Consider the following 25254-nt stretch of genomic DNA (forward strand, 5'->3'; position numbering starts at 1 on the left):
GAGGTGAACGACGAGCTAGGGGCGGGGCGTGAGCGCCGCAGTGCATGCTGGGACCGCCGTTCTTAGGCGGGGACTAACTCGAGGCCAAAGCGCGCGACTAATGAAAGTAAGGGTTCCGCGAGGTTGTTCGTGTTCTGGGAGTTAAGCGAAGTGTGGTGGCGTCTGAGGTATCTACTTCTGCCGTGGGCCGGGCTTCTGTTTAAACCGTCTCTTCCCTAATCCTGACTCCCACCCGAGGCACCACAGCCGTCCTTTCCCCACCCTGGTCCCACAGCAACGGCGGAACGGGAGGCTGCTCTCTGGGCATCACGGTGGTGGGCCCTGCAGACCGCCGCTTACCGGCTCCGACCTGACGTGACCCTTCCGCAGCTCCATTTCCACGAGTGTGGAACGGGGTCGCAGCAGTACCCACCTTAGAGCGTGCGCGGGTTGAATGAGAAGCCTCCACACACTACTGAGCACGGAACCCGGTGTTGAGGGGTCGGCGGTTAGCTGTTGACTGTGACTGTCATGGCCGCTGTGGGACGGGCTCCAGCCTTCTCTTGCTCTCTCAATCTCTCACGCCTCCTTTTCTAGGCGTCCCGTTTCTTCAGCTTGAGTCCTGGGGACGTCCTGCCCCAACCTGTCTGCTTTGTCGCAATTAATAAGCGCTGGTCCTGGTATTGATGCGAGTCTTTCTTTGAAAGAGCTTTTCCCCCCCATATCGAGAAAGCTTATGGAATACAGTCTTCATGTGCAGTATCGTGCTGAGGCAGCTTTCACTTGATGGTGCGGGGATTTATCACATATGGCCTCTAACACCACTTTTCTCTTTAATAGGAATGCAAACATTGCAAACGCCCTCAGCGCTGAAGTAGACCAGAGAGAAGTGAAAAAAATCTCGAGATGAAGGCATTTCAGACCATCTGCAGGCAGTTGACACGTTCAAAGGGGTTTTCTGTAGAACCAGCCCCTCGTGTGGGTTTCTCCACTTCCTGTTATTCATGTGGCCGAAAGAAAACAGTGAATCCTTATGAAAAAGTGGACCAAGAAAAGTACTCTGATTTAGTGCGGTCTGTCTTGTCATTCAAAGGTCACAGTCAGACTCCAGAATCGTTGTTCGAGGAAGATACTTTACTCTATGGACCTGTGAGTAAGTGTAAGCCCCTAAAGCGGGGTGAGGAAGCAAGAGTTCCACAAAACTGGTTTCCTCTCTTCAACCCAGAGAGAGGGGTAAAACCAAATGCAACAAGTGATGCTACAATTCCTTTGAAAGTCCCTTTGCAAAGGAATATGATACCAAGTGTGACCCGGATCCTTCAGCAGACCATGACATCGGACCAGGTTTTCTATTTGGAGAGGTGGAAACAGCGGATGATTCTAGAACTGGGAGAGGATGGCTTTGCAGAATATACTTCAAGTAATTTTCTCAGTCCTGCTTTTGTACGGTTTACTGTGTTTTCTAGAATCAATAGAGCACCAGTGTCAAAAGAATGAGTTTTTTTTAACTTTAACTAGTGATGAACTACTTTCAAATGATAATAATTAGCATTAAATAGCACTTTATGTATTAACTCACTCATGGCAACCTTATGAAGCACAGATACTTTTATCCCCATTTCATAGATGAAACGGAAGCACAAAAATCAAGTGCTTTGACTAAGTGATGTATAAAATTCATTTATTTTGTAACTACAAACTTAAGTATTAAAATTGCCTGTTTTCTTTGATTATGGAAAAGAGTCAATCACCAGATAATGGAATTCTAGTTGTTTGCTAAGTATTCTGTTCAGAATCTAGTAAATACCCCCTTGCTGTACTTACCAGCAGACTGACTTGTAAACAATTAGCCAGAACACATGATCTATATTTAATGATGTTTTATTTTTTATTTTTTATTTTATTTATTTATTTGTGAGGAAGATCAGCCCTGAGCTAACATCCTTGCTAATCCTCCTCTTTTTGCTGAGGAAGACCGGCTGTGAGCTAACGTCCACTGCCAATCCTCCTTTTTATCCCCAAGGCTCCAGTAGATAGTTGTATGTCATAGTTGCACATCCTTCTAGTTGTTGTACGTGGGATGCGGCCTCAGCATGGCCGGAGAAGCGGTGCATCGGCGCACGCCCGGGATGTGAACCTGGGCCGCCAGCAGGCACCCAACCGCTAAGCCACGGGGCCGGCCCATGATCTGTATTTAGATCTTGGTAAATTGAGATAATCAAATGCTCTTGATTAGGAACTGAGTAATAAACTTTAGCCTTCAATTCCTAACTTGCTAACTTCTTAGACAAGTGAGGAGAATAGCTTCCTTAAAACAGATTCATTCAAAAGCAAGATGAAAGGAAAAACCATTGGCACAGGTGAATTAGCTGGTCCCCAACAGGATCACATAGTTGTCTTTTGTTAAAGCTGTTGCACATTGATCATTCTTTAGCCTGTGCCTCCCAGAGAGCAGTATCTGTGCCCCTAGTGATACACAAGCACTTTTATTTTTACTGTTGAGTAATGTACTTAGTTTGAGGCATCTTAAAAAAAACTGTGTGTGTGCCTAACATATTAAACATGTGGTCACGTGTGTTTTAAAGAAAAATATTAACTGTTTATATAGGTGGCACCTGGGTATGGCAAAAATGGTCAAGGCACTAGCCTGTTTTAACATTCCTCAGCTGTTTGTGGCAAGGAATATATGCAGGGGCTAACTGCCTTCTTAAGATAGTTAATAAGTAACAACCACCAAACTATTCTCTGCTTTCTAAACAAGCAACGTAAAAAAAAAATCCTTTAGTGACATCTTAAGTTATTTCTGTGTACCACTAGAATTTAGAATTGACATTGTTTCCTCATGAGAAGTTTTGATTTTCCTTAAACCAGGAATGTCACAGCTTGTGGGAATCTAAGAAACACTAAGGCAGAAACCTGCTGGGATATGTGGGAACCTAGGTCTGTAGCTCTTGGCCCAAAATAAAGAAATGCTCTGGTCGCCCCTTTGATAAGAGGAATTTCTGTTTGGAATATGAATTAGCCCCACTATCCCAGGCAGAGAGAAAACTACAGTTGTTTTCCATAGAGTCAACTGTTGATCTAGATTACTAGGATGTGTTTTGCAGTTAACTTGGGACCAACCTTAACAGGCAGAAGCACGTTTTCTTTTCCCATAAGGGGGCAATCACCTATAGATTAGAGTTGTGGCTGAAAAAAAAGGAATAAGAAAGAAAAAAAAAAAGCATGTCATAACCTACTACATTGATTAATGGGTCAGGAGAGAGAGTTTTAAAAATACTAGATTGATAGATTCTTTTCTGCCTGGTGTTGCGAAAGGCCAGAGCATAGAGATGTGCCGAGAGCTGGCATTCTCAAACGGTCAATTTCCCAAGCATCACTTTACCTTTTGAATATTGCCAAGGATAAGAAAAAGAAAGTCTGACTTAACCCTGATTTATATTCAAGTATTGATCATAGTGGAAAGGGCTGGGGTTTATTTTTGCAGGTTTTTGCTACACTGATTTTTAAATCCTAAAATATTATCCATCCTGCCAGTTCTGTCAGAATATTGGAGATTCATGAATTTTTTTTTAATGCACTTTATATAGTGGGACTTGAAAACATTTCACCTTCATTCCTTTAATTTATTGAGTGAATACTGACTTAATGCTATCTGCAAATCTTGAATCTTTTAAAATTTATTTTGACAATTTGAATCGTTTTTAACCTGAGCCTTACAATGTAAGGGATCCTATAATCTAGATTCCCATATTGTTGCCTCTTACATGTGAACAACCAGGGGTTAAGTCTGCAGTGGGGAATAAGTTGTCTGTTTGCTTGGTAGTAATATGGTTTGATATTACCTCATTAGATGAGATTGTTTTCCTCGTTTTCTGTGGGTCTGTCTCCAAAAAAAGTATATATCCTACTCTTTCTGTGTGTATCGAAATGATGGTCCCAGAGTTTGCCTCCCTTACTCTGCCGTGTGGTAGACTAGAATGAATATAGACTCTGGTGCCAGGCTGCCTGTCCAGCTGTTTGCTTTTGAGCAAATTAACAACACCGCCTAGCTCTCATTTATTAAAATGAGAGTAATGATCCTTATCTTAACAAGTTGTTGTGTTTGAAAGTTAAATAATATTTTGAAAGAGCCAAGGCCACTGCTTAGCACAACAATGCCCACTCTTTCTTTCTTTCTCTCCTTCCCTTATCAAGAGTCAAGTGAATATGTAATATTTCTTGCATCTGTTGAATATGTTTGTGTTCTCTTTTCTTAAAAGTGTATGAGGAAAAAAATTTAGAATAGAGCAACTGTCTTAGGCTATTTTAGCCTTAAAAAAAAGTGCAGGAGAAGAATGTCACAAATTCTGCCCCCCAAGTCCCACAACATCCAATTTCTTGTATTTAATTTGTATGTGCCTCAATTTTCATTTCTTGCCAGTCACTAAGCCTGTTAATAAAAGGATTCTCCCACCTATGTTCATCATTAAGTTTTGGTTTTAAAAAGAACTATGAACAGAAGCACAGTTCCCTAAATTTCTAATAACTATTACAACCAGTTAACTTACTAAAATGGGTACTTAAATTCACAGTACTGTAAACTAGGTGGGGTTCTATAGCACCCAGATCTTCAGTTCTAGCTTTGGCCTAATTCTACCAGAAATACTGCATTTTAATCCATTTTATTGTCTAAACTATTCTAGTCCCTTTGGATTTCAAAGTGCATTCTTAGGTTTCACAAGAGGCTGAAATGTGGTCTGTTAGGGATTGTCACTTAAAGGTAACTCGTATGTAATTTTAATTTTATTGTTCAGTTTTTTAGAGTATTTGTTTTTTAGTACTAGCTTTGGTTTTGTCTTGTTTTCCTTTTCCCCTGATTTCCTTTTCAGACATATTTTTACAAGGGAAACGATTCCATAAAGCCTTGGAAAGCATACTTTCACCCCAGGGAAACTTAAAAGGCAGAGATGAAAATCTTGAATCTGGCTACATCGAAAGTGTCCAGCATATTCTGAAAGATGTCAGTGCAGTGCGAGCTCTGGAAAGCGCCATTCAACATGAGGCCTTAAAGTATGGAGGTCTGCTGGACTGTGTGGCTGAGTATCAGTAAGTATTGGATTGTTTCCATCGAAGTGTGGAGGTGAATTAATGCAGGGTGGGACAGGAGGTGCCTGTCAAACACTACTTTTTCCCCTTATCTCCTGCTTCAAGGTGCAGCCTCTGTAAAGTCGAAAACTATATGATAAGTAGAAGAATTGGGAATGGGGTGGGAGGTAAGGACGGATACAGGGGGAAGACCCTCATAATCCTTATAAGTCTGTGTTCCAAATCCAAGTGTTTGGTGGTGAGAAGGTATAACTTTTCAGTATCCCTAGGATGGCCTGTTTTCCAGCATGTTCCTCCTCAGTCAAGGTACCAGCCATAAGACCCAATTTGATTCCTGCATTTTTCTTTCCTGTTTCCCTCAAAATAGCATCTTGATATTTTAGCCCTGAAAATCAATTCCTTTCCTGGCTTCCAGGCAGTGTTTGACATGGATAGGAATTTAAGCTTACTAAATAAAGCTTCCTGTAGTTTTTAAATTGCTACTGTGTTAACTGTTTTTCCCACTTAATCCAAATTCCAAGGGTAGGTACAACAGATACCCCTATTCCAAAAAAAGCATGTGAGCAATACAGCAAGATGGAGGGAGAAATCTGTGAGTTTAACCCTTGGAACTCCAGTTAAAATTTAAATTTTAGGGGCTGGCCGGGTGGCATAGTGGTTAAGTTCGTGCATTCTGCTTTAGCGGCCTGGGGTTCACGGGTTTGTATCCTGGGCACAGACCTACACACTGCTCATCAAGCCATGCTGTGGTGGCGTCCTGCATACAAAATGGAGAAAGATTGGCACAGATGTTAGCTCAGGGCCAATCTTCCTCACCAAAAAAAAAAAAAAAAAAAAATTTATAGAATATTTATTAGTCTGGAAACTGTTTAGTCTACCTAACAGTTTTGTGCTATAGCTACCTCATGTTGGAGAACCCTCTGTGCCTAGAAATTTAATAGGCTATTTTTGGCTGTGCTTTGGATTAATGGAGGAAGCCATACAATCAGTTATACCTAAGGCCTACAAGAAGTCCCTGACACCAAACACTTTTTATAGGAATTATAAAATATGTCCACAGTATTTCTGTTTATTTGCTTTTTGCTCTTTAGGTTAAGAGCATCGACATTGAGAATATGAACATTGAACATTTTTGAAACTAAGGTTTTAGAAATTTAAAAAGAATTTTTAATGGGTAATATATGCACTTGGTTAATTCAAGCTATTCAAAGTAAGTCTCCCACCCCTACTCTTTTTTAAAAAATGTTTTTAGGGGGCAGGCCTGGTGGCGTAGCAGGTAAGTGCGCATCCTCCGCCGTGGCGGCCCAGGGTTCACAGGTTTGGATCCCGGGCGTGCACCAACGCACCGCTTGTCAAGCCATGCTGTGGCAGTGTCGTATATAAAGTAGAGGACGATGGGCACGGATGTTAGCCCAGGGCCAATCTTCCTCAGCAAAAAGAGGAGGATTGGCAACGGATGTTAGCTCAGGGCTAATCTTCCTCACCAAAAAAAAAAAAAAAAAAAATGTTTTTAATGTGGTGAAATACACATAACATAAAATTCACCATTTTTAAGTGTACAGTTCAGTGGTATTAAATACATTCATAATGTTGTGCAGCCATCACCACTGTCCATCTCCAGGACACTTTTCATCTTATAAAACTGAAACTGTGTACCCATTAAATAGGAACCCATCCTGTTCCCCCCTACTTCCAGCCCCTGGCAACTACCATTCATTTTACTTTCCGTCTCTATGACTTTGACTACTCTAAGTACTTCATATAAGTGGAATCATACAGTATTTGTCTTTTTGTGACTGGTTTATTTCATTCAGCATAATGTCCTCAAGGTTCATCTATGTTGTAGCATATGTCAGGATTTTCTTTTTTTTCCAAGCTAATTAATATCCATTGTGTATATATACCACATGTGGCTTATCTATTCATCCATCAGTGGCCACTTGGTTTGCTTTCAGGTTTTAGTTATTATGAATAATGCTGTTATGAACCTGGGTATACAAAGATCTCTTCAAGACCTTGCTGTCATTTTTTTTGGATATATACCCAGAATTGGAATTGCTGGGTCATATGGTAATTCTATTTTTAATTTTTTTAGCAGCTGCCATACTGTACTCCACAGGGGCTGTACCATTTTATATTCCCACCAACAATGCACAAGAGTTCCAGTTTTTCCACATCCTTTCTAACACCTGTTATTTTCTGTTTCTTTGATAGTAGCCATCCTGATGTGTGTGAAGTGATACCTCATTATAGTTTTAATTTGTATTTCCCTAATGATTAGTGATGTTGAGCATCAGTTCATGTGCTTATTGGCCATTTGTTGAAAAATGCCCTTTCCTCGTTGAATGGACTTGGCACCCTTGTCAAAAGTCATGTGACCATATATACAAGGGTTTATTTCTTGGCTCTCTATTTTGTTCCATTGGTCTATATGTCTGTTTTTATGCCGGTACCACTCTATTTTCATTACTGTAGCTTTGTAGTAAGTTTTGAAATCAGCAAGTGTGAGTCCTCCAGCTTTGTTCTTTTTTAAGATCGTTTTGGCTATTTGGAGTCCGTTGAGATTCCATGTGGATTTTAGGATGGGTTTTTCTATTTTTGCAGAAAATGCCACTGGGATTTCTATAGATATTGCATTAAATTTATAGATTGCTTTGGGTAGTATGAACATCTTAACAATATTAAATCTTCCAATCTATGAACATGGGATGTGTTTCCATTTCTATTTATTTATATCGTTAATTTCTTTCAGCAATGATTTGTAGTTTTCATTGTACAAGTCTTTCATCTCCTTGGTTAAGTTAATTCCCAAGTATTTTATTATTTTGATGCAATTATAAATGAAATTGTCTTTGTAATTTCCTTTTCAGGTTGTTTATTGTTCGTATATAGAAATGCAATTGATTTTTGTGTGTTGACTTTGTATCTTGTTACTTTTTTGGATTCATTTATTAGCTCTACCAGTTTTTTTCTGGATTCTTTAGGGTTTTCAACATATAAAATCATGTCATCTGTGAACAGAGATAATTTTACTTCTTCCTTTCCAATTTGCACACTTTTTATTTCTTTGTCTTATATAATTGCTCTGGCTAGAACATCCAGTTCTCTGTTGACTAGAAGTAGTGAAAGCAAACAGCCGTGCCTTGTTCCTGATCTTAGAAGAAAACCTTCCACTCTTTCACCATTGAATATGATGTTTGCTGTGGTTTTTTCATACATGGCTTTTGTTTTGTTGAGCTAATTTCTTTCTATTCCTAGTTTGTTGAGTGTTTTTATCATTTTTATTTTTATTTTGTGTGTGTGTGTGTGAGGAGATCAGCCCTGTGCTAACATCTGCCAATCCTCCTCTCTTTTTGCTGAGGAAGACTGGCCCCGGGCTAACATCCATGCCCACCTTCTTCCACTTTATATGGGATGCTGCCACAGCATGGCTTGCCCAGCAGCACGTCGGTGCACGCCCGGGATCCGAACCGGCAAATCCCGAGCCGCCGCAGCAGAGCGCGCGCACTTAACCGCTTGCGCCACTGGGCTGGCCCCTTTATTTTTGTTTTATTTTTTTTTGTGAGGAAGATCAGCCCTGGGCTAACATCCATGCTCATCCTCCTCTTTTTGCTGAGGAAGACCAGCTCTGAGCTAACATCTATTGCCAATCCTCCTCCTTTTTTTTTCCCCCAGAGCCCCAGTAGATAGCTGTATGTCATAGTTGCTGCACATCCTTCTAGTTGCTATATGTGGGATGCGGCCTCAGCATGGCTGGAGAAGCGGTACGTTGGTGCGCGCCCGGGATACGAACCCCGGGCCACCAGTAGCGGAGCGCGCGCACTTAACCACTAAGCCACGGGGCCGGCCCGAGTGTTTTTATCATGAAAGGGTATTTAATTTTGTCAAATGCTTTCTCTGCAGCAATGAGATAATTATGTAGTTTTCTTCATTCTGTTAATATAGTATATTACATTGATTGATTTTTGTATGTTGGACCATCCTTGCATTCCACTTGGTCATGGTGTATAATCCTTTTAATATGCTGCTGCATTTGGTTTGCTAATATTGTGTTGAGGATTTCTGCCTCAATGTTCATAAGGGATATTGGTCTGTAGTTTTCTTTTCTTATAGTGTCTTTGTCTGGCTTTGGTATCAAGGTAATGCTAGATTCATAGAATGAGTTAGGAAGAGTTCTTTACTTTACAATTTTTTTTGAAAAGTTGTAGAAGGATTAGTATTAGTTCTTCTTTAAATGTTTGGTAGAATTCATCAGTAAAGCCATCAGGTCCAGGGCTTTTATTTGCCAGGAGATTTTTGATTACTGATTCAATTTCCTTACTAATTATAGATATATTAAGATATTCTATTTATTCCTGATTTAGTCCTGGTAGGTTTTGTGTTTCTAGGAATTTGTCCATTTCATCCATGTTATCCAACTTTTTGGCATACAACTTTTCATTAGTACTTTCTTATCCTTTTACTTCTGTGGAATCAGTAGGAATGACCCAAATTTCATTTCTGAAATTTGTAATTTCAAATTTGTAATTTGAATCTTCTCTCTTTTTTCCTAAATCCGTCCAGCTAAAGGTTTGTCAGGTTTTTTGTTATTTTTTATTTATTTATTTTTTTCCCCCAAAGCCCCACTAGATAGTTGTATGTCATAGCTGCACATCCTTCTAGTTGCTATATGTGGGACGCGGCCTCAGTATGGCCGGAGAAGCGGTGTGCCGGTGCGCGCCCGGGATCCGAACCCGGGCCGCCAGCAGCGGAGCGCGTGCACTTAACTGCTAAGCCACAGGGCCGGCCCGGGGTTTGTCAGTTTTATGTAACTTTTCAAAGAACCAACTTTTGGTCTCATTGATTTTTCTCTATCATTTCTCTATTTTTTATTTATTCTATCTCTGCTCTAATTTTTTCAAATTTTCTTCCTTCTGCAAGCTTTGGGTTTGCTTCTTCATTTTCTAGTTCCTTAAGTTATAAGGTTAGATTGTTGATTTGATTCTTGTTTGTTTGTTTTTTGTTTTGTTTTGTTTTTTGCCAGTCAGCAGTGTCCCTTTTATTTCCTGTTGCTCTGGACACAAAGGTCATTCATATAGATCAGGCCTTTCCTCAGACTAAGACAAATTTAGGGGGAAAACATTGGCTTCTATTTTCTGATATTTCTGTAATAAACTTGCATCAACTCTGCAATAAAAAGTTACTTTTTTTTATTGCGGTAACATTGGTTTATAACATTATGTAAATTTCAGGTGTACATTATTATACTTCTGTTTCTGCATAGATTACATCATGTTCACCACCCAAAGACTAATTACAGTCCATCGCCACACACGTGCGCCTAATCATCCCTTTTGCCCTCCTCCCTCCCCCTATCCCCTCTGGTACCATCAGTCCAATCTCTGTCTCTGTGTGATTGTTGTTTTTATCTTCTACTTATGAGTGAGATCATACGATATTTGACTTTCTCCCTCTGACTTATTTCGCTTTGCATGATACTCTCAAGGGCTATCCATGTTGTCACAAATGGGCGGCTTTCGTCATTTCTTATGGCTGAGTAGTATTCCATTGTATATATATAGCACATCTTCTTTATCCATTCGTCCCTTGGTGGCATCTAGGTTGCTTCCAAGTTGTGGCTATTGTGAATAATGCGGCAGTGAACATAGGGGTGCATGTATCTTTAGGCATTCGTGTTTCCATGTTCTTTGGATAAATACCCAGCAGTGGAATAGCTGGATCGTATGGTAGTTCTATTCTTAATTTTTTGAGGAATCTCCATATTGTTTTCCATAGTGGCGGCACCAGTTTGGAGTCCCACCAGCAGTGTATGCGAGTTCCCTTCTCTCCACATCCTCTCCAACACTTGTTGTTTCCTGTCTTGTTAATCATACCCATTCTGATGGGAGTGAGGTGATATTTCATTATAGTTTTGATTTGCATTTCCCTGACAGTTAATGGTGTTGAACATCTTTTCATGTGCCTGTTGGCCATCTGTATATCTTCTTTGGAGAAATGTCTGTTCAGGTCTTCTGCCTATTTTTTAAGTGGGTTGTTACTTTTTTTGTATGAGTTCTTTATATATTTTGGATATTAACCCCTTATCAGATATATGGTTTACAAATATCTTCTTCCAATTGTTAGGTTGTCTTTTCGTTTTGTTGATGGTTTCCTTGGCTATGCAGAAGCTTTTCAGTTTGATGTAGTCCCTTTTGCTTATTTTTTCTGTTCTTTCTTGTTTTTTAATGTAAGCATTTATAGCTATAAGTTTCCTCCTTAACACTGCTTCCACTGTGTCCCATAAGTTTTGGTGTGTTGTGTTGTTGTTTTCATTTGTCTCTAGGTATTTCCTGATTTCCCTTGTGATTTCTTTTGTGGTTGTTTAAGAATGTGTTGTTTAATTTCCATAATTTTGTTATTTTCCAGTTTTACTTCTGTTATTGATTTCTGACTTCATCCCATTGTGATCAGAGAAGATACTTTGTAGGATATCAGTCTTTTTAATTTGTGGCCTAATGTATGGTTTGTCCTGGAGAATGTCCTATGTGCACTTGAGAAGATTTGCATTCTATTATTGGGTAGATTGTTCTGTATGTGTCTGTTAGATCTAGTTAGTTTATTGTGGTGAAGTCTCCAACTGTTATCGTAGAACTGTATTTCTCCTGTCAATTTTGTCAGTTTTTGCTTCATGTATTTTGCTGGTCTGTTATTAGGTGCTTAAATGTTTATAATTGTTATATCTTCTTGCTGTATTGAAACTTTTATCAATATATAATATCTTTCTTTTTCTCTTGTCACCTTTTTTGATTTAGTCTAATTTGTCTGCTATTAGAGCCACCACTAGTCTCTTTTGGTTACTATTTGCATGGAATATCTTTTTCTATGCTTTCAGTTTCAATCTTTTTGCATCTTTGGTATACAGAGTCTCTTGCAGAGAGCCTATGGTTGGATCATGTGTTTTTATCCATTCTGCCAGCCTCTGTCTTTTGGTTGGAGAGTTTAATCCATTTACATTTAAAGTAATTACTGATAAGGAGGGACTTCTGTCATTTTGCTATTTGTTTTCTATATGCCTTATAGCTTTTTTGTCTATTTCCTGCATTGTACTGTCTTCTTTTGTGTTTTGTTCATTTTTTTGTAGTGAAATGTTTCAGTTCCTTCCTCATTTCCTTTTGTGTATATTCTCTAGCTATTTTTCTCGTGATTAGCATGAGGATAACAGTTAATATCCCAGTTATAATATTAATTTGAATTTATACCAGCTTAACTTCAATAACATTCACAAACTCTGCTCCTTTAACAGCTCTGTCCCCAACCCTCTCAGTTGTTGATGTCACAAAATTACGTCTTTATATATTATGTGCCCAAAACGTAGACTAATAATTTTTTCAATGCATTAGTCTCTTAAAATGTATAGAAAACAAATGAAGTTATAGTAATACTAGCTTTTAGACTAACATTTTTTTTTAAATACATTACTCTCATAAATCATGTAGAAAACAAAAAGTGGAGTTACAAACCATTGTTACAATAATACTAGCTTTTATAAATTGCCCATGTACTTAACCTTTATTGAGATCTTTGAGCATTTTTAAGACTCTTGAAAGGCCTCTGTTTAGTAGATCTGCCATCACATCTTTTTCAGGGACTGTTTCTGTTGATTTATTTTTTTCCTTTGAATGGGCCATACTTTCCTGTTTCTTTGTATGCCTTGTGATGTTTTTTCGAAAGCTGGACATTTGAATCTAATATTGGTGGTAACTCTGGAAATCAGATTCTCCCTGTACCCCAGGGTTTGCTGGGTTTTGTGTTTGTTTGGGGGTTTTTATCGTAGACTATCTGTGTGCCAAGGATCAGCCTGAGGTATAAACTTAAGGTCTTCTCAGCTCTTTTCTGAGCCTGTACCTTTACCTGGACCTGTGCAGTCACTTTCTAATTTTCCCCATATATGCAGTTGCTTTTGGATGTTGTAGTCTTTTTTTTTTTTTAATTGTTACTTCATCATGAACACTTTTTTATTTTTTATATATTTATGTATGTATGTATGTATGTATGTATTTATTTTGTGAGGAAGATCACTCCTGAGCTAACATCCAATGCCAATCCTCCTCTTTTTGCTGAGGAAGATTGGCCTTGGGCTAACGTGCGTGCCCATCTTCCTCTACTTTATATGGGACACGGCAATAGCATGGCTTGACAGGCGGTGCATCCGTGGGCGCCTGGGATCCGAACCTGCGAACCCTCAGGCCGCCGAAGCAGAGCGCGCGCACTCAACCGCTGTGCCACCGGGCCAGCCCCTGGATGTCATAGTCTTTAGTGTCTACTTCCAAAAGGAAAAAAAGAGAAAAATGAAGCAGAGGGAGTGGGGTGAAAGGGTGCCAGCCCTTTAAATCTCCTGGAAGTCACTTCAGGCGGAGGAAGAGGAGCTTGCAACAATGAGGGAAGATGTAACAACAATGGCCACCCTCCTCTTTGTCTGCACCTCTGTGATCAGAAACAGTGATCAGTGATGAGAGCACAGATCCCTGACATTTGGAGGACTGGATCCTTTGTGTCCACTCTGACTCCCATAAGCTGTGTGTAAGCTGCTCCAGGAACATGTGCACAGCTGCCTTGCCCGGTGAATGAGGGGTGGGGATGGGTAGCTGCTACTGTGCTAACAGCTAAAATTGACCAAAATTAACCACAATTTACCATCCAAGCCCTCAATAGACTCTAAGTTTCTATAATAGTTAGACAGATTTCTAGTTTTTCACAATTACAAACTGTAGCAATGAACATGTCTCCTTATACACTATTGTGAGAGTTTCTCTAGGCAGATGCACAGGTTCGTTTGTTTGTTTTTGGTGGATGATATATGCAGTTTGGATAAACTCAGTTGGTCTGAAGTAGGCCTAGGCGTGAATACTTGTTAAATTTTCCAGGCACTTGTCACTTGCACCTAGGATAGCAAATCATTGCTCTCCTGTACATACCTAAAAGGGAAATTGCGAGGTCAAAGAGTACGTGCATTTTAAATCACCACAGATACGAGTTTGCTTATTTTTGCACACCTTTAATAACACAATTTAGTAATTTTGATAACATTGTATCTCATAATTCTGATCTGCATTTCACATAAAGTAGGCTGAGCATCTTTTCATTTGTGTAAGAGCTAATTGTGAACTGTCTTTTTGCAGTTTTTTGTTTTGTTTTTTTTTTTATTCATTTTTTTCCCCCCAAAGCCCCAGTAGATAGTTGTATGTCATAGGTTCACATCCTTCTAGTTGCTGTACGTGGGACTCGGCCTCGGGTTGGACGGAGAAGTGGTGCCTTAGGGCGTGCCTGGGATCCGAACCCGGGCCGCCAGCATCAGAGCGCGCACACTTAACCGCTAAGCCACGGAGCCGGCCCTGCAGTTTTAATTTGAGTTTATACCACTAAGATTTTTTTTCCCCATTATTAAGTTCTACAAGTTATAGTACGTTGCTAGAAACAGTGGTCCACAACAGAAATCTTTCTTTTACAGTATTTTGATTTATTCAAGGGAGAGAACTGGGAATGGTAGCCTCTGGAGTTACTCAGGCCCTCTCTTTATTTACATAGATTGTCAGATTTTGCGATATTACAAAATAATTATAAAGACAATAAAATTACCACTATATCTGCACTATCCAGTAGATTAGCCACTAGTCACATATGGCCATTAAGCACTTGAATGTGGTCAGTCCAAACTGAGGTATGCTGTAAATATACAAAGTAGATTTCAATGACTTAATACAAAAAAAGAATGTAAAATATCCCTTTAGTAACTTTTTTATATTGATTATATGTTGAAATGATAATATTTTGGATGTGTTGGGTTAAATAAAATATTGAAATTTCACCTGTTTCTTTTTTCTTTTTCATTTTCTTTTCGATATGGCTACTAGAAAATTTAAAATGACGTGTGTAGCTGGCATTTTATTTCTTTTAGACAGTGCTACTCTAGACTGATTTTATAAATATCTTGCATAAGTTGTAACTCTAAAGCCATGGTGACAAGTAGGTAACACACATACTTTGTACAAAATCTCCCTCTAAATTGCTGATTTTGAAATTGAAGTCATGAAAGACAGATTGAGCAGATAGAGCCCTTTGGGAGTCACCAGTTATTAGTCCACTCGCCCTGTGATCCTTTTGATATCTGCAGTTGGCAAGTATAAAATCCCACCAGGATGGGGGGAGTGGGGAGGAATGCACTGGTTATTTGGCTAAAAAAGAAGTGGCAGGAATTTTATTTTCCCAATATTCCTAATAGTAAGACTTCCTACCCTGTGTGTTAACTTTTAGGGCAGCACCAGCTCTCCTTATTTGTATTTCTGCGTATAGATGGTACCTATTAAATGCTGATGGATGTGAACCCCAGCTTTGGTTTCTGAGCAAGAGAATTTCTGAGGCTCCGTGGTGTGTAGTCTTTTATGATAGGGACTTGGCTACTGGTCTGTTGTGGTCATTCTGATAGACATTTGAAGGAAAATCAACTAAGATAATAACAGATGTAGTTTCAGTTCGTCAGCTGTTAAAGGAAAGGAGGCTGTGGAGGGCCAAAGGAATCTTGACCAAGTTTAGAAACTTGAACTGCAGAAAAGTTGTTTCCCAGCACTCCAACATGGGCCTGCACCTGTAGCTCTCGTCAGTACATTTAGGGAAACATTTTCTATCACACTCTTGACCTGAATAAAGGGCTCAAAGGAAAGAACACGCCTTTCTAATCCTGAGAAGTAAAGCTCAGGGAAGCTGTCTTTTTGGAAAGTGGAGAACAGAAGCAACAGTCATTGGGTGATGAGTAATAAACTATACATAAGAATAGGGTTAACCTAATAGAGTTTCTCAGTTTGAACTATTATATACAAAGACTTCCTTTGATTTCTCTTTAGGGGCAAGCTGTGTGTGATTGAATGGAAGACATCGGAGAAACCAAAACCTTTTATCCGAAATACATTTGACAACCCGCTGCAAGTTGTGGCATACATTGGTGCCATAAACCATGATGCCAACTATAGCTTTCAGGTCAGGACACTGAGCCTCTACTTAATGCTTTGGTTGATGCTTGTTTATAGCTACTTAACTCCTGATAGTTTTTGTTCTGTTTGTGTCCCACAGCTTACTCTGTTCTTTGTTCTTTTACCACTTTAAAAAGCACTCCCCCCCCCCCCGCCCCCCTGCTTCCTGGGGTTGTTGTTAATAATTCTTTACTGATCACAGTCCCTTCTTCAGTGTCTTAACTGTTATCTTTATGTTGTTACATGCCCTGGTGCCATCTTTCATCAACCTATCTTATAAACTGAGTTAGGAGATTTTACTGTAGATTGTTTTGTTCTGAGTTTGCCCTGGAGTAAGAAGGAAATGAACCTAAACTCTGGTCTTATTGTAGAAATACTGGAATTGCCCTGTGTTTCTTCCTAGGTTCAGTGTGGCTTAATTGTGGTAGCCTACAAAGATGGATCCCCTGCCCACCCACATTTCATGGATGCTGAGCTCTGTTCCCAGTACTGGGCAAAGTGGCTTCTTCGACTAGAAGAATATGCAAAGAAGGAAAAGAACCAGAATATTCAGAAACCAGATTAGGGGGCAGGATGCTGTTTGAGAACATTCAGCCCTTTCCCACAGTTTGGGAAGGTATATCGCTGTTTACTATGATCTAAAAATGGAGATGCTACAGGATCTGAGAGCTACATTAGCACAAGTGGAGATACTAATTTGTTGAAATTCATTGCATCCAAAAAGATTGAAAAACCAAAAAAGTTTAGATTTAAAGAGCTGGACTTCAGCACATAAAACACCAACTATGATACCTCTGACTATTATTTACCTGAAGAAAGGGCAAGCAGGATTGGCACAGCGTGGGTGGCTCTTGGACTTCCTGTAGACCATTCTGGGTCCCTGGCAGGACGCACAGTCTCTGAATTGAGATTGGAGGGCAATGAGGCTTGGTGTGCCAAGCACTTCCCCAGGGTACACCAGAAGGGAAGGGGCCGTGCAACCCCAGGGTGTGTGTGGAGGGAGAACTCCCATCAGCCAACTACCACTGCCAGTGCAGTTTCATAAAACGTGTTTTATATATTGGGGTTTTCTGTATATTTCATTTGGGGAAAAAATTTTCATTCAATATTTTTGAAAAATAAATGTGTCATTCCTTAGACTCAAGTAAACATTGCTGTCTAGAAAGATGGAAGGTATTCACCATGTTGTTGGCAGTACCGCATGGCGTACCACCAAATAATCCCCAGAAGTAGCCAGACCCCAAACTAAGAATCATAATTATAGGTATTTTAGTAGCTATATTCTGGTTTGAGTCAATGAATCATGAAAATAGAGAAAATGTATCGTTTGTAGAATTTTTCAACTATGGAGGACAATAATAAAATCTATTAATTTTTTTGTGTTTGATAGGTAATAAAAATTATTAGTTGTTACTGGGTTTGGAAAATTGAAATGCCCACTATAGCCTTGTGGGGGGGGGGGGGTCCCTGTTTTATGGAGTGGGTTAGCATTTAAGTTACAGTTGCTGTCGTAAAACAGTAGGGTGCTAGTTACTTTTTTTCTTTCATTAGCTATTAATTATAAGAAATAAAATGTGAGTAAAGTAATGAGGCTTTTGGTTTTGTTTCTTTTATTTAAATTTGTGTGTTTATAGAATAATTTCATAAACCTGAAAACTGTTTAGATTTTGTTTTTAAATTTAGAATTTTACTGCTGGCCCAGTAGCTTTGGTATGTGTTCTGTGTAAATGGCGTACAAGAAGGAGGTATCCTCAGGGCCAGCCCGTGGTGTAGCGGATAAGTGCGCCCGCGCTCAGCTGCTGGCAGCCTGGGTTCGGATCCTGGGCGTGCACCGATGCACCGCTTGTCAGGTCATGCTGTGGCGGCATCCCATATAAAGTAGAGGAAGATAGGCACGGATGTTAGTCCAGGGCCAGTCTTCCTCAGCAAAAAGAGGAGGATTGGCATGGATGTTAGCTCTGGGCTGATCTTCCTCCCCCCCAAAAAAAGAAGGAGGTATCCTCAACCATGGTTACCTGGCCAGGAAAGAAAGATTCAGATGGGAGAGAGGAGGATTGAGGGAGACCTTTTGTTGACTCGATACACTAATGCATTTTTTTCAAGCAACATATATTCCTGTAGCCTGTAATTTCCAAAGCCAGAAATCAAGTGAGATAATTAAAAGTTGTACCAGCCAATTTTGCCACACTGCTCTAATAAGCCTCGCCCTAGAATTTAGGAGACTAGACCCAGCAAGACTTCATTTTAATACAGTTCTCTTGAGTTAATGTAAATGCACCTTGGATCTGTCACTTTGTACCGAGTCTCCCAAGCTAATGGTGGTGTGAAGAGTTCTGTGGAAGACCATCAGAGTCAGATCATGAAGACCTGGTTGGTATGAGAACAATGAAGGTAAATCCCTGATAAAAGCCTGGTTCAGGCTTCCCTGAACTGCGCAAGGGGACATCGGTTTCTCACTACAGTTCTGATACTCCTTAAACCTCACCAATTAAAGATAAAGAAGTCTCAATCCTCCGAGAGGGAAATGTCAATGAAAAAAGTTATTTTCACTACTAAGGCTTAAGAGGAGAGAGCCAAATTTGAGTTTCTAAATGAGTCACAACTTTTCAAGAATTAACATGTATCTTACTAATTTTTGGAAACCACCTATTCCCCTAAGTGATATATGACATAATAAACTCCAGTAAAATGAAACAGGATTTGTAATGAGAGATCTCTAATTAAGGATCATAATTAAAAAAAAATTTTTTTCCCCCGGGAAAGAGTCGCTCTGAGCTAACATCTGTTGCCAATGTTTCCTCTTTTTTTTTTTTTCTCCCCAAAGCCCCAGTTCATAGTTGTATATTCTAGTCCTAGTTCTATGTGAGCTGCCGCCACAGCATGGCTACTGACAGGCAAGTGGTGTGGTTCCATGCCCAGGAACAAACCCAGGCCGCCAAAGTGGAACGTGCCAAACTTTTACCACTAGGCCATTAGGGCTGGCCCAAAATATTTTTTAAAGGAGGTGTAAATTGGGCCAGCCCCAGTGGCCTAGTGGTTAAATTCAGTGCACTCTACTTTAGTGGCCTGGGTTCAGTTCCCAGGCACAGACCTACACTGCTCTGTTGGCCATGCTGTGCTGGTGGCCCACATGCAAAAAAAAAGAGGAAGACTGGCACGGATGTTAGTGCCAATCTTTCTCAGCAAAAAGAGGAAGATTGGCAACGGATGTTAGCTCATGGCCAATCTCCCATCAAAAAATAAAGTATAAATTGCTCTTCTGAGGAGGCTTCCTCACAGAAGTACAGAACATAGCCTTCCAGTCTGGAGCTTTGAGACTCCTTTAGTTTCAAAGCCAGCTGCATTTCCTTGTCATCTGCGATTCTACACATTCTTAATGCGTTTAGCAGCTGGCAGAAGCTCCATGCTGGCACTGAAACCAATTTTAAATTGTTTCCGAAAAATTATGCCTTTTTTTCCCCCTCAGACCTGGCCTCTTGCTCAGAGCCATTAGCCCCTGCTAGTCTGAGGACATTAACCTCTATAAACCTATTACAGTTCTAGGAAAGCTTGTCATGTGACCTATGGTTTCACATGTGCCGACCCTGGTAAACACAGGAAGAGGGTTCCTCATAAGTCATTGTGTTTCTAGGGAACCAGTTTGCCTACCGGCTTTGAAAGGAGTTAGAGAGGCAAAATTTGTTTAAATCACCGAGTCTTTCCACCTGAGTGATTAAACATTTCATTGTAACTCTCCCCCCACAGGAAAGTGAAGAAGGGAATAGTTAGAAGTTTTTAAAGAAACACTTCAGCTGTTTGGAGCTCCTGCCCTGAAGAGAAACATTGTGTTAAAACAAACCAATCAATTACTAAGTAAAAGGCAGAACTGACCTGACTTGCTTCCCTGCCCTCCTCCCCTCCCAGCCTCAGAGGCCCACAGGTTAAGCAAAGACGTGCTGCTGCTTCAAGTCTAACCTGACCCTTTTAGGTTATTTACACTATAGAAGGGAGCTTGAGAGAATCTGGGGACACGCCCCTGATCGAGCCTTGACAATAATAGTTGTCAGGTTTGAGTGATGCATTTATGAAGATCCCATCATAAAATGATGTTCTGCGTTAGAGCTGGGTTTGAGTTTTTTCCTTTTTTACTCAAGAGATAGGCAGGTAGAGAGAGAGAGAGAAAATAATAGGACACTTTGTTTCCCTAATCCCATTTCCCTTTCCCCTGAGACAAACCATCATAAATTTGGTGTGTTTATCTTTCTAGTGTATCCTTTTGTAGTTTGACCACCTGTGCTGGTCTCTGTGAAGAATATACAGTTTTGCTTTCTGTGTTTTGTTTTTTACTTGGTCTCAACATTTGTTTTTGAGATCTCTCCAGGGTCAACATTTCTAGATCTAGCGCATGGCGTTTTAACTGCTCTGCAGTATTCCCTCAGGCTTAATTGTCTTGCTAATGAACTGTTAGGCTAACTGTTTTGCTACTACAGACAACTCTGCGGTGAACACACTGTATGTGTATGTGCTTCCCAGCACACACGAGGCACATGTAATGCAGTGGAAGCAGGGTGTGGGTCATGGCTCAACCACTTACTAGCTCTCAGAGCTTGGGCAAATTACCTGACCTTTCTGTGCCTGATTTCCTCATTTGTAAATTGGAGGGAAATAACAGTACCCACTTGTTAGAGTTGTGAGGATTAAACGAAGTGAGCACTTAGAGCAGTGCCTGGCACATGGTAGGAACAAAATAGATGTTAGCCATAGTTGTCATCGTAAAATGATCAACCTAGGTGTGTTTGCTGGGTCACAGGATATTCACAGCTCAAACATTACTGCCAAATTCCTCTCCAAAATGGTGATGTCAGCTTACACTCCCACCAGTGGTTTCTGATATTTCCTGCTTTGCCACATATTCATTCACACAAGAATTTTAAGACTTTTTTTTTTTTTGCCAACACGATGGGGTGAAAACAGTTAATTTTTACTTTATTTTGAACAGTAAAATAAATCTGCTTAATAAATAAATAAAGCTTGAATAAAATCTGTTTTAAAACGGGATTGCCATCTAGTGGTGGGAGAAGTAGACTGCAGTTACGGGGCAGAAGCCAAATATGGGTGGGCCTACAAGTATCTTGGGGGAATTGGGGTGTTCACTAACACAGGTCTAGTGTGAATTAAAGCAACTGCGTGAGAGTTCTTCTATTATTGTCTCCCCATGTTTAGGGAGCTTGTGACTTTCTCCTTGCTTTTTCCAGTACAGCGACATGGAGACCTGTCTGCACAGCCCTGTGTGGTCTCTTACAGCCAAATGAATCTGGGTCACTGGCTCAGAAAAAGAGGAGTGAGATAAATTAGGAGTGAGGCTATTTACAAACTGGCAGGCGACTGCAGGTCCAAGCAGGGCAGGCTTTCCTTAAGTGATCCTAACCCTCCAGTGGAGAGAGGGCCAAGTGCACCCATGGGGCCATTCCCTCCAACCACCACAGAGGGCTGGTTAACTTCTTTCCAAATCAGGGGCTTGGACTGTCTACTGCAAAGACTTCTAAAATCACAGTCTAAGAAGACTTAAGAGTGCGTGAAAATGTTAGACATTAATCATCAAAGACAGATACATTTTAAAAGATCTATACATGAAAGATAAGGGTGTAAAAAAAGCAATGTTGCTGAAATATTATATAGTATGTCTTTAAATATGTACTGTCACTAAATTAGTAGGATATTAAAAACTAAAAAAAAAACAAAGTCTAAACAAGCACAGGTCAGCTGTGATTGAAACATCCCTCAGGCCAATCTAGACTGTCCCATAGCACCAGGCTCACACCCATTTTTAAGCTGTTGTTTGTGCCAATGCCTTCGCCTAAAATAACCTCCCTTCATCCCTTTGTTCAGCCACATCTTCATTTTCCAAGTGCTTGGACCTGAACCCCAATCCTACCTGACGTCCAGCTCAAGTCTTACCTACTCCACAGGAAATGAGATGGCATAGTGCAGACAGCAGGAGCCTCAGAGTTAGGCAGACAAGGGTTCAATCCCAGCCCTGTGATGTGAGGTGCGTCACTTCCCTTCCCAAGGCCTGTTCCCGCATCCGTAATTTGGGGATAGTACTGACCCCAATGTTGTCAGAAAAATTAACGCAGGGAAATGTGTTCCACTGCTGGCAATGGAATAGGCACTGGACAAACATGAGTTCCTTCCCCCTCGGAGCTGACTGCAGTCAGCACATGATGATTCCACCCTTCACTGAACTCCTATGGTGCCTTTGTTTTTGCCACCCACCCATTGATTCTTATTTGTATTCTACCTTTTTCTGTCACTTAACCATTTCAGATGTGGATCATCTCCCCAGTTCATGGGACATGTGTATATCATTCTGCCCAGTGCTGAACAAATGTGAAGCATTCAGTACATGTAAACTGCTTGTTAAATGAACTGTCCCACATGTGAATGCCTCCTTCTCCATTATCATAATCAGCAATTACACTTAAGGCGTGGGGGTTTTTTAAATCCAAGACTTGGGTAATAACTACAGAACATGATACAGAGTACAGGTGGTCACAAGATGAGAGAATTCAGTGCATCTTGAATTCAAAATCAAGAAAGTCAAAGAAGTAGACAAAAGCCACACAGAACAGTTTTAAGAGAGAAGAGAAGGAACAAACAACAAAGGGGAAACTGCCCTGCCCCAGAACAGCAGAAAAAGAGCTGGGGATCAGAATGGTCAGAGACATTGATCGGAGACATTGTGGTTAGTTCTGGTCAGCCCTTTGCTAAGAGGCTGTGGGTTCACTTGTAGGCTCAGCGATTTGAAAAGTATAGGTAGAACTAGAGGAGTCAGACAGTGAATCAAGACTTGTAACATGGGACTTGTGAGGCAGTACAGAGAAGGACAGGATAGTGCAAAAGCACGGGGTTGTGAGTTAGTAGTTAATTCGTCCCTTCACCCGGCAAATGTTTATTGAATGTCTGTTTTATGCCAGCTTGTACAAGACACTGAGGATACAGACATGGAGTTTACAGTCTAGAAGAGAGGCAAACACTTAAGAAGTGAAAAAAGTAGTAAGAAAATTACAGCTTGAGAGGTACCATGAGGAAACAGAGAATCACTGAGCCAGTGAGGGGGATTGCAACTTTGGATTGGGTGGTCAGGGAGGGCTCCTAGTGAGTGGCGTGTAAGATGAAACCTGAAAGATGAAAAGTGGCCAGCAATGCAGAGCCACAGAAAGTGTATTCCGGCAGAAGGATCAGCCAGTCCGAAGGCCTAGAGGTAGGAGAGTTGACAGTCTAGAGGAGGGGCGACTATAAGAAGACCCGGGTGGTCAGAAAGCAGTAAGGAAAGGGAAGGAATTGCAGACTGGGGGGCAGGTGGGGGGTGCCAGGTGATGTCAAACTCAATAGGCCATGAAAGGTCTTTGGATTTTATTCTAAGTAAGAGGGAAAGATGGGATAAGCAGGGGAATAAAGTCATCCAATTTCCTTTCAAGAAGATCCATTTTGTTTGGAGAGCAGAATGCAGGGACAAGAATTAAAGCGCAGATCGGTTGGACAGCTATTGCAGCAGGCTAGAGCAGGGGTCAGCCAACCATGGCCCGTGGACCAAATCCGGCCTGCTGTCTGTTTTATGCCATCTGTGAGCTCAGAACTGTGTTCACATTTTACATGGAATTGACTGAGAGGCCTCTGCCTCATTCTGGTATAGCTTTCTCTTCTGAATTCCTGGGGAACATTAACATAGTTAGGAATTCCAGCCATCCAACATCACAGAAGGTGGCCACCCTGAGTGCTGAAACTTTGTGAACTGTTAGCTACACATATGTAAGCCTGAACACGTATCTGGCTCTCAAGACCCAGCTCATGCTCCTGCTCTGCAAAGCTCCCAGGTACCCTCAGTGGAGATCTGCCTCCCACAGCATTGGACACAGGCCTCTGCATTAGTATTCACCACACCTACTTGCATATCCATCTCCCGCACTAGGCGATGAGCAAGGATCCGGTTTGATATTTCCTCCGCCCCCAGTGCTAGCTCAGTGCCTGACCTGTGGCAGATGCACAGGCAGTGCCGGTCAGTACAGCAAACACTGTCTTGCCCTGTCCGTACACCCTCAGCACTCGCCGTTCGAAACAATGGTGCAGTGGACTGAATGCCTGTGCCCCCCACCCCCAAACTCATATGTGGAAGCCCTAATCACAACGTGATGGTATTTGGAGGTGGGGCCTTTGGGAGGTGATTCAGTCATGAGGCTGGAGCCCTCATGAACGGGATTAGTGCCCTTAAAGGAAGAAGCCAGAGATCTAGCTTCCTCTCTTTCCCCCATGTGAGGATACAAGAAGTCAGTGGCAGTCTACAACCCAGAAGAGGGCCCTCACTAGAACTCGACCATGCTGGCACCCCGATCTCGGACTTCTAGCCTCCAGAACCGTGAGAAATAAATTTCTATTGTTTATAAACTACCAGTCGATGGTACTTTGTTACAGCAGCCCAAACTGACTAAGACAGATGACTTCTTATAAGAACCTGAGAACTGCCTAAAGGTTTTGTCTGGCTGCAGGGCAGGCTAAAGTTCCATGGAGTTGACTCCCCTGGGGGCAACCCTCAGCTAATGAAACACAGGAGTTGGTGGATGAATAGGCCAGCTTCCTCACTCCTCGGGTGGGACAACTCTGGGGTGTGCTCTCCATAGCTTCCCAGAGTTCCCCGGCTGGGAGGCCCAGCTGTCCACAGCAGGAACCTGCTCACCAACACACTCTGTACTGGCTCCCTTCTCTTCCCTGTTTCACTTTTCCACGACCATATCACATTCCCGGGGTCAAATAAACCCCTGCCTCAGGTCTGCTTCTGGGACAGTTCGTGAGTTGGATGATTGGATATATGGATGAGGATGCTCAGCAGCAAAGAAAGAAATGGAAGCCAGCTTGTCCAATGTCCCCTAGCACATGCTGCTACTTCCACAGTGTGTCTAGGCTACGTTGGAGCACGTGCACAGCCAACAGCTCTGGCACAGGAAAAAGCACTTCTCAGCTGTCCCCACCATCCTGCTATTTGTCAACCCATCCATCTGCTGTCCCCATGAAACACTCACCCACGTCAGCTAAAATGGTGCGCTAGGCTTGGAATCGGTTGAGAAAATGTCAGGCCGATGGAACAAAGGAGAGAATTGAAATAGCAGTTGTGTGGACCGTGGTGGTGGCCACACAAATCTGCCCCTTT

At 41.2% G+C, this 25254-nt stretch overlaps 1 protein-coding gene across 2 annotated transcripts; it reads left to right on the forward strand.

The window, feature by feature from the left end:
* Nucleotides 1-28: 28 nt before the first annotated feature.
* MGME1 (mitochondrial genome maintenance exonuclease 1) lies at nt 29-17657 on the forward strand. 2 transcript variants are annotated; one of them, XM_058563296.1, is made up of 5 exons: nt 29-106; nt 820-1399; nt 4851-5067; nt 15945-16077; nt 16474-17657. In XM_058563296.1, the coding sequence occupies exons 2-5, from the start codon at nt 886-888 to the stop codon at nt 16633-16635; spliced, it is 1026 nt and encodes a 341-aa protein (XP_058419279.1). In that variant the 5' UTR covers nt 29-106; nt 820-885; the 3' UTR covers nt 16636-17657. The 2 variants fall into 2 exon arrangements, with proteins under 2 accessions (XP_058419279.1, XP_058419277.1); XM_058563294.1 differs by having other exon boundaries at nt 65-167.
* Nucleotides 17658-25254: the final 7597 nt, after the last annotated feature.

This window comes from Diceros bicornis, chromosome 19 (genome assembly GCF_020826845.1).
Source record: "Diceros bicornis minor isolate mBicDic1 chromosome 19, mDicBic1.mat.cur, whole genome shotgun sequence".
In the NCBI taxonomy this organism is placed as follows: Eukaryota; Metazoa; Chordata; class Mammalia; order Perissodactyla; family Rhinocerotidae; genus Diceros; species Diceros bicornis.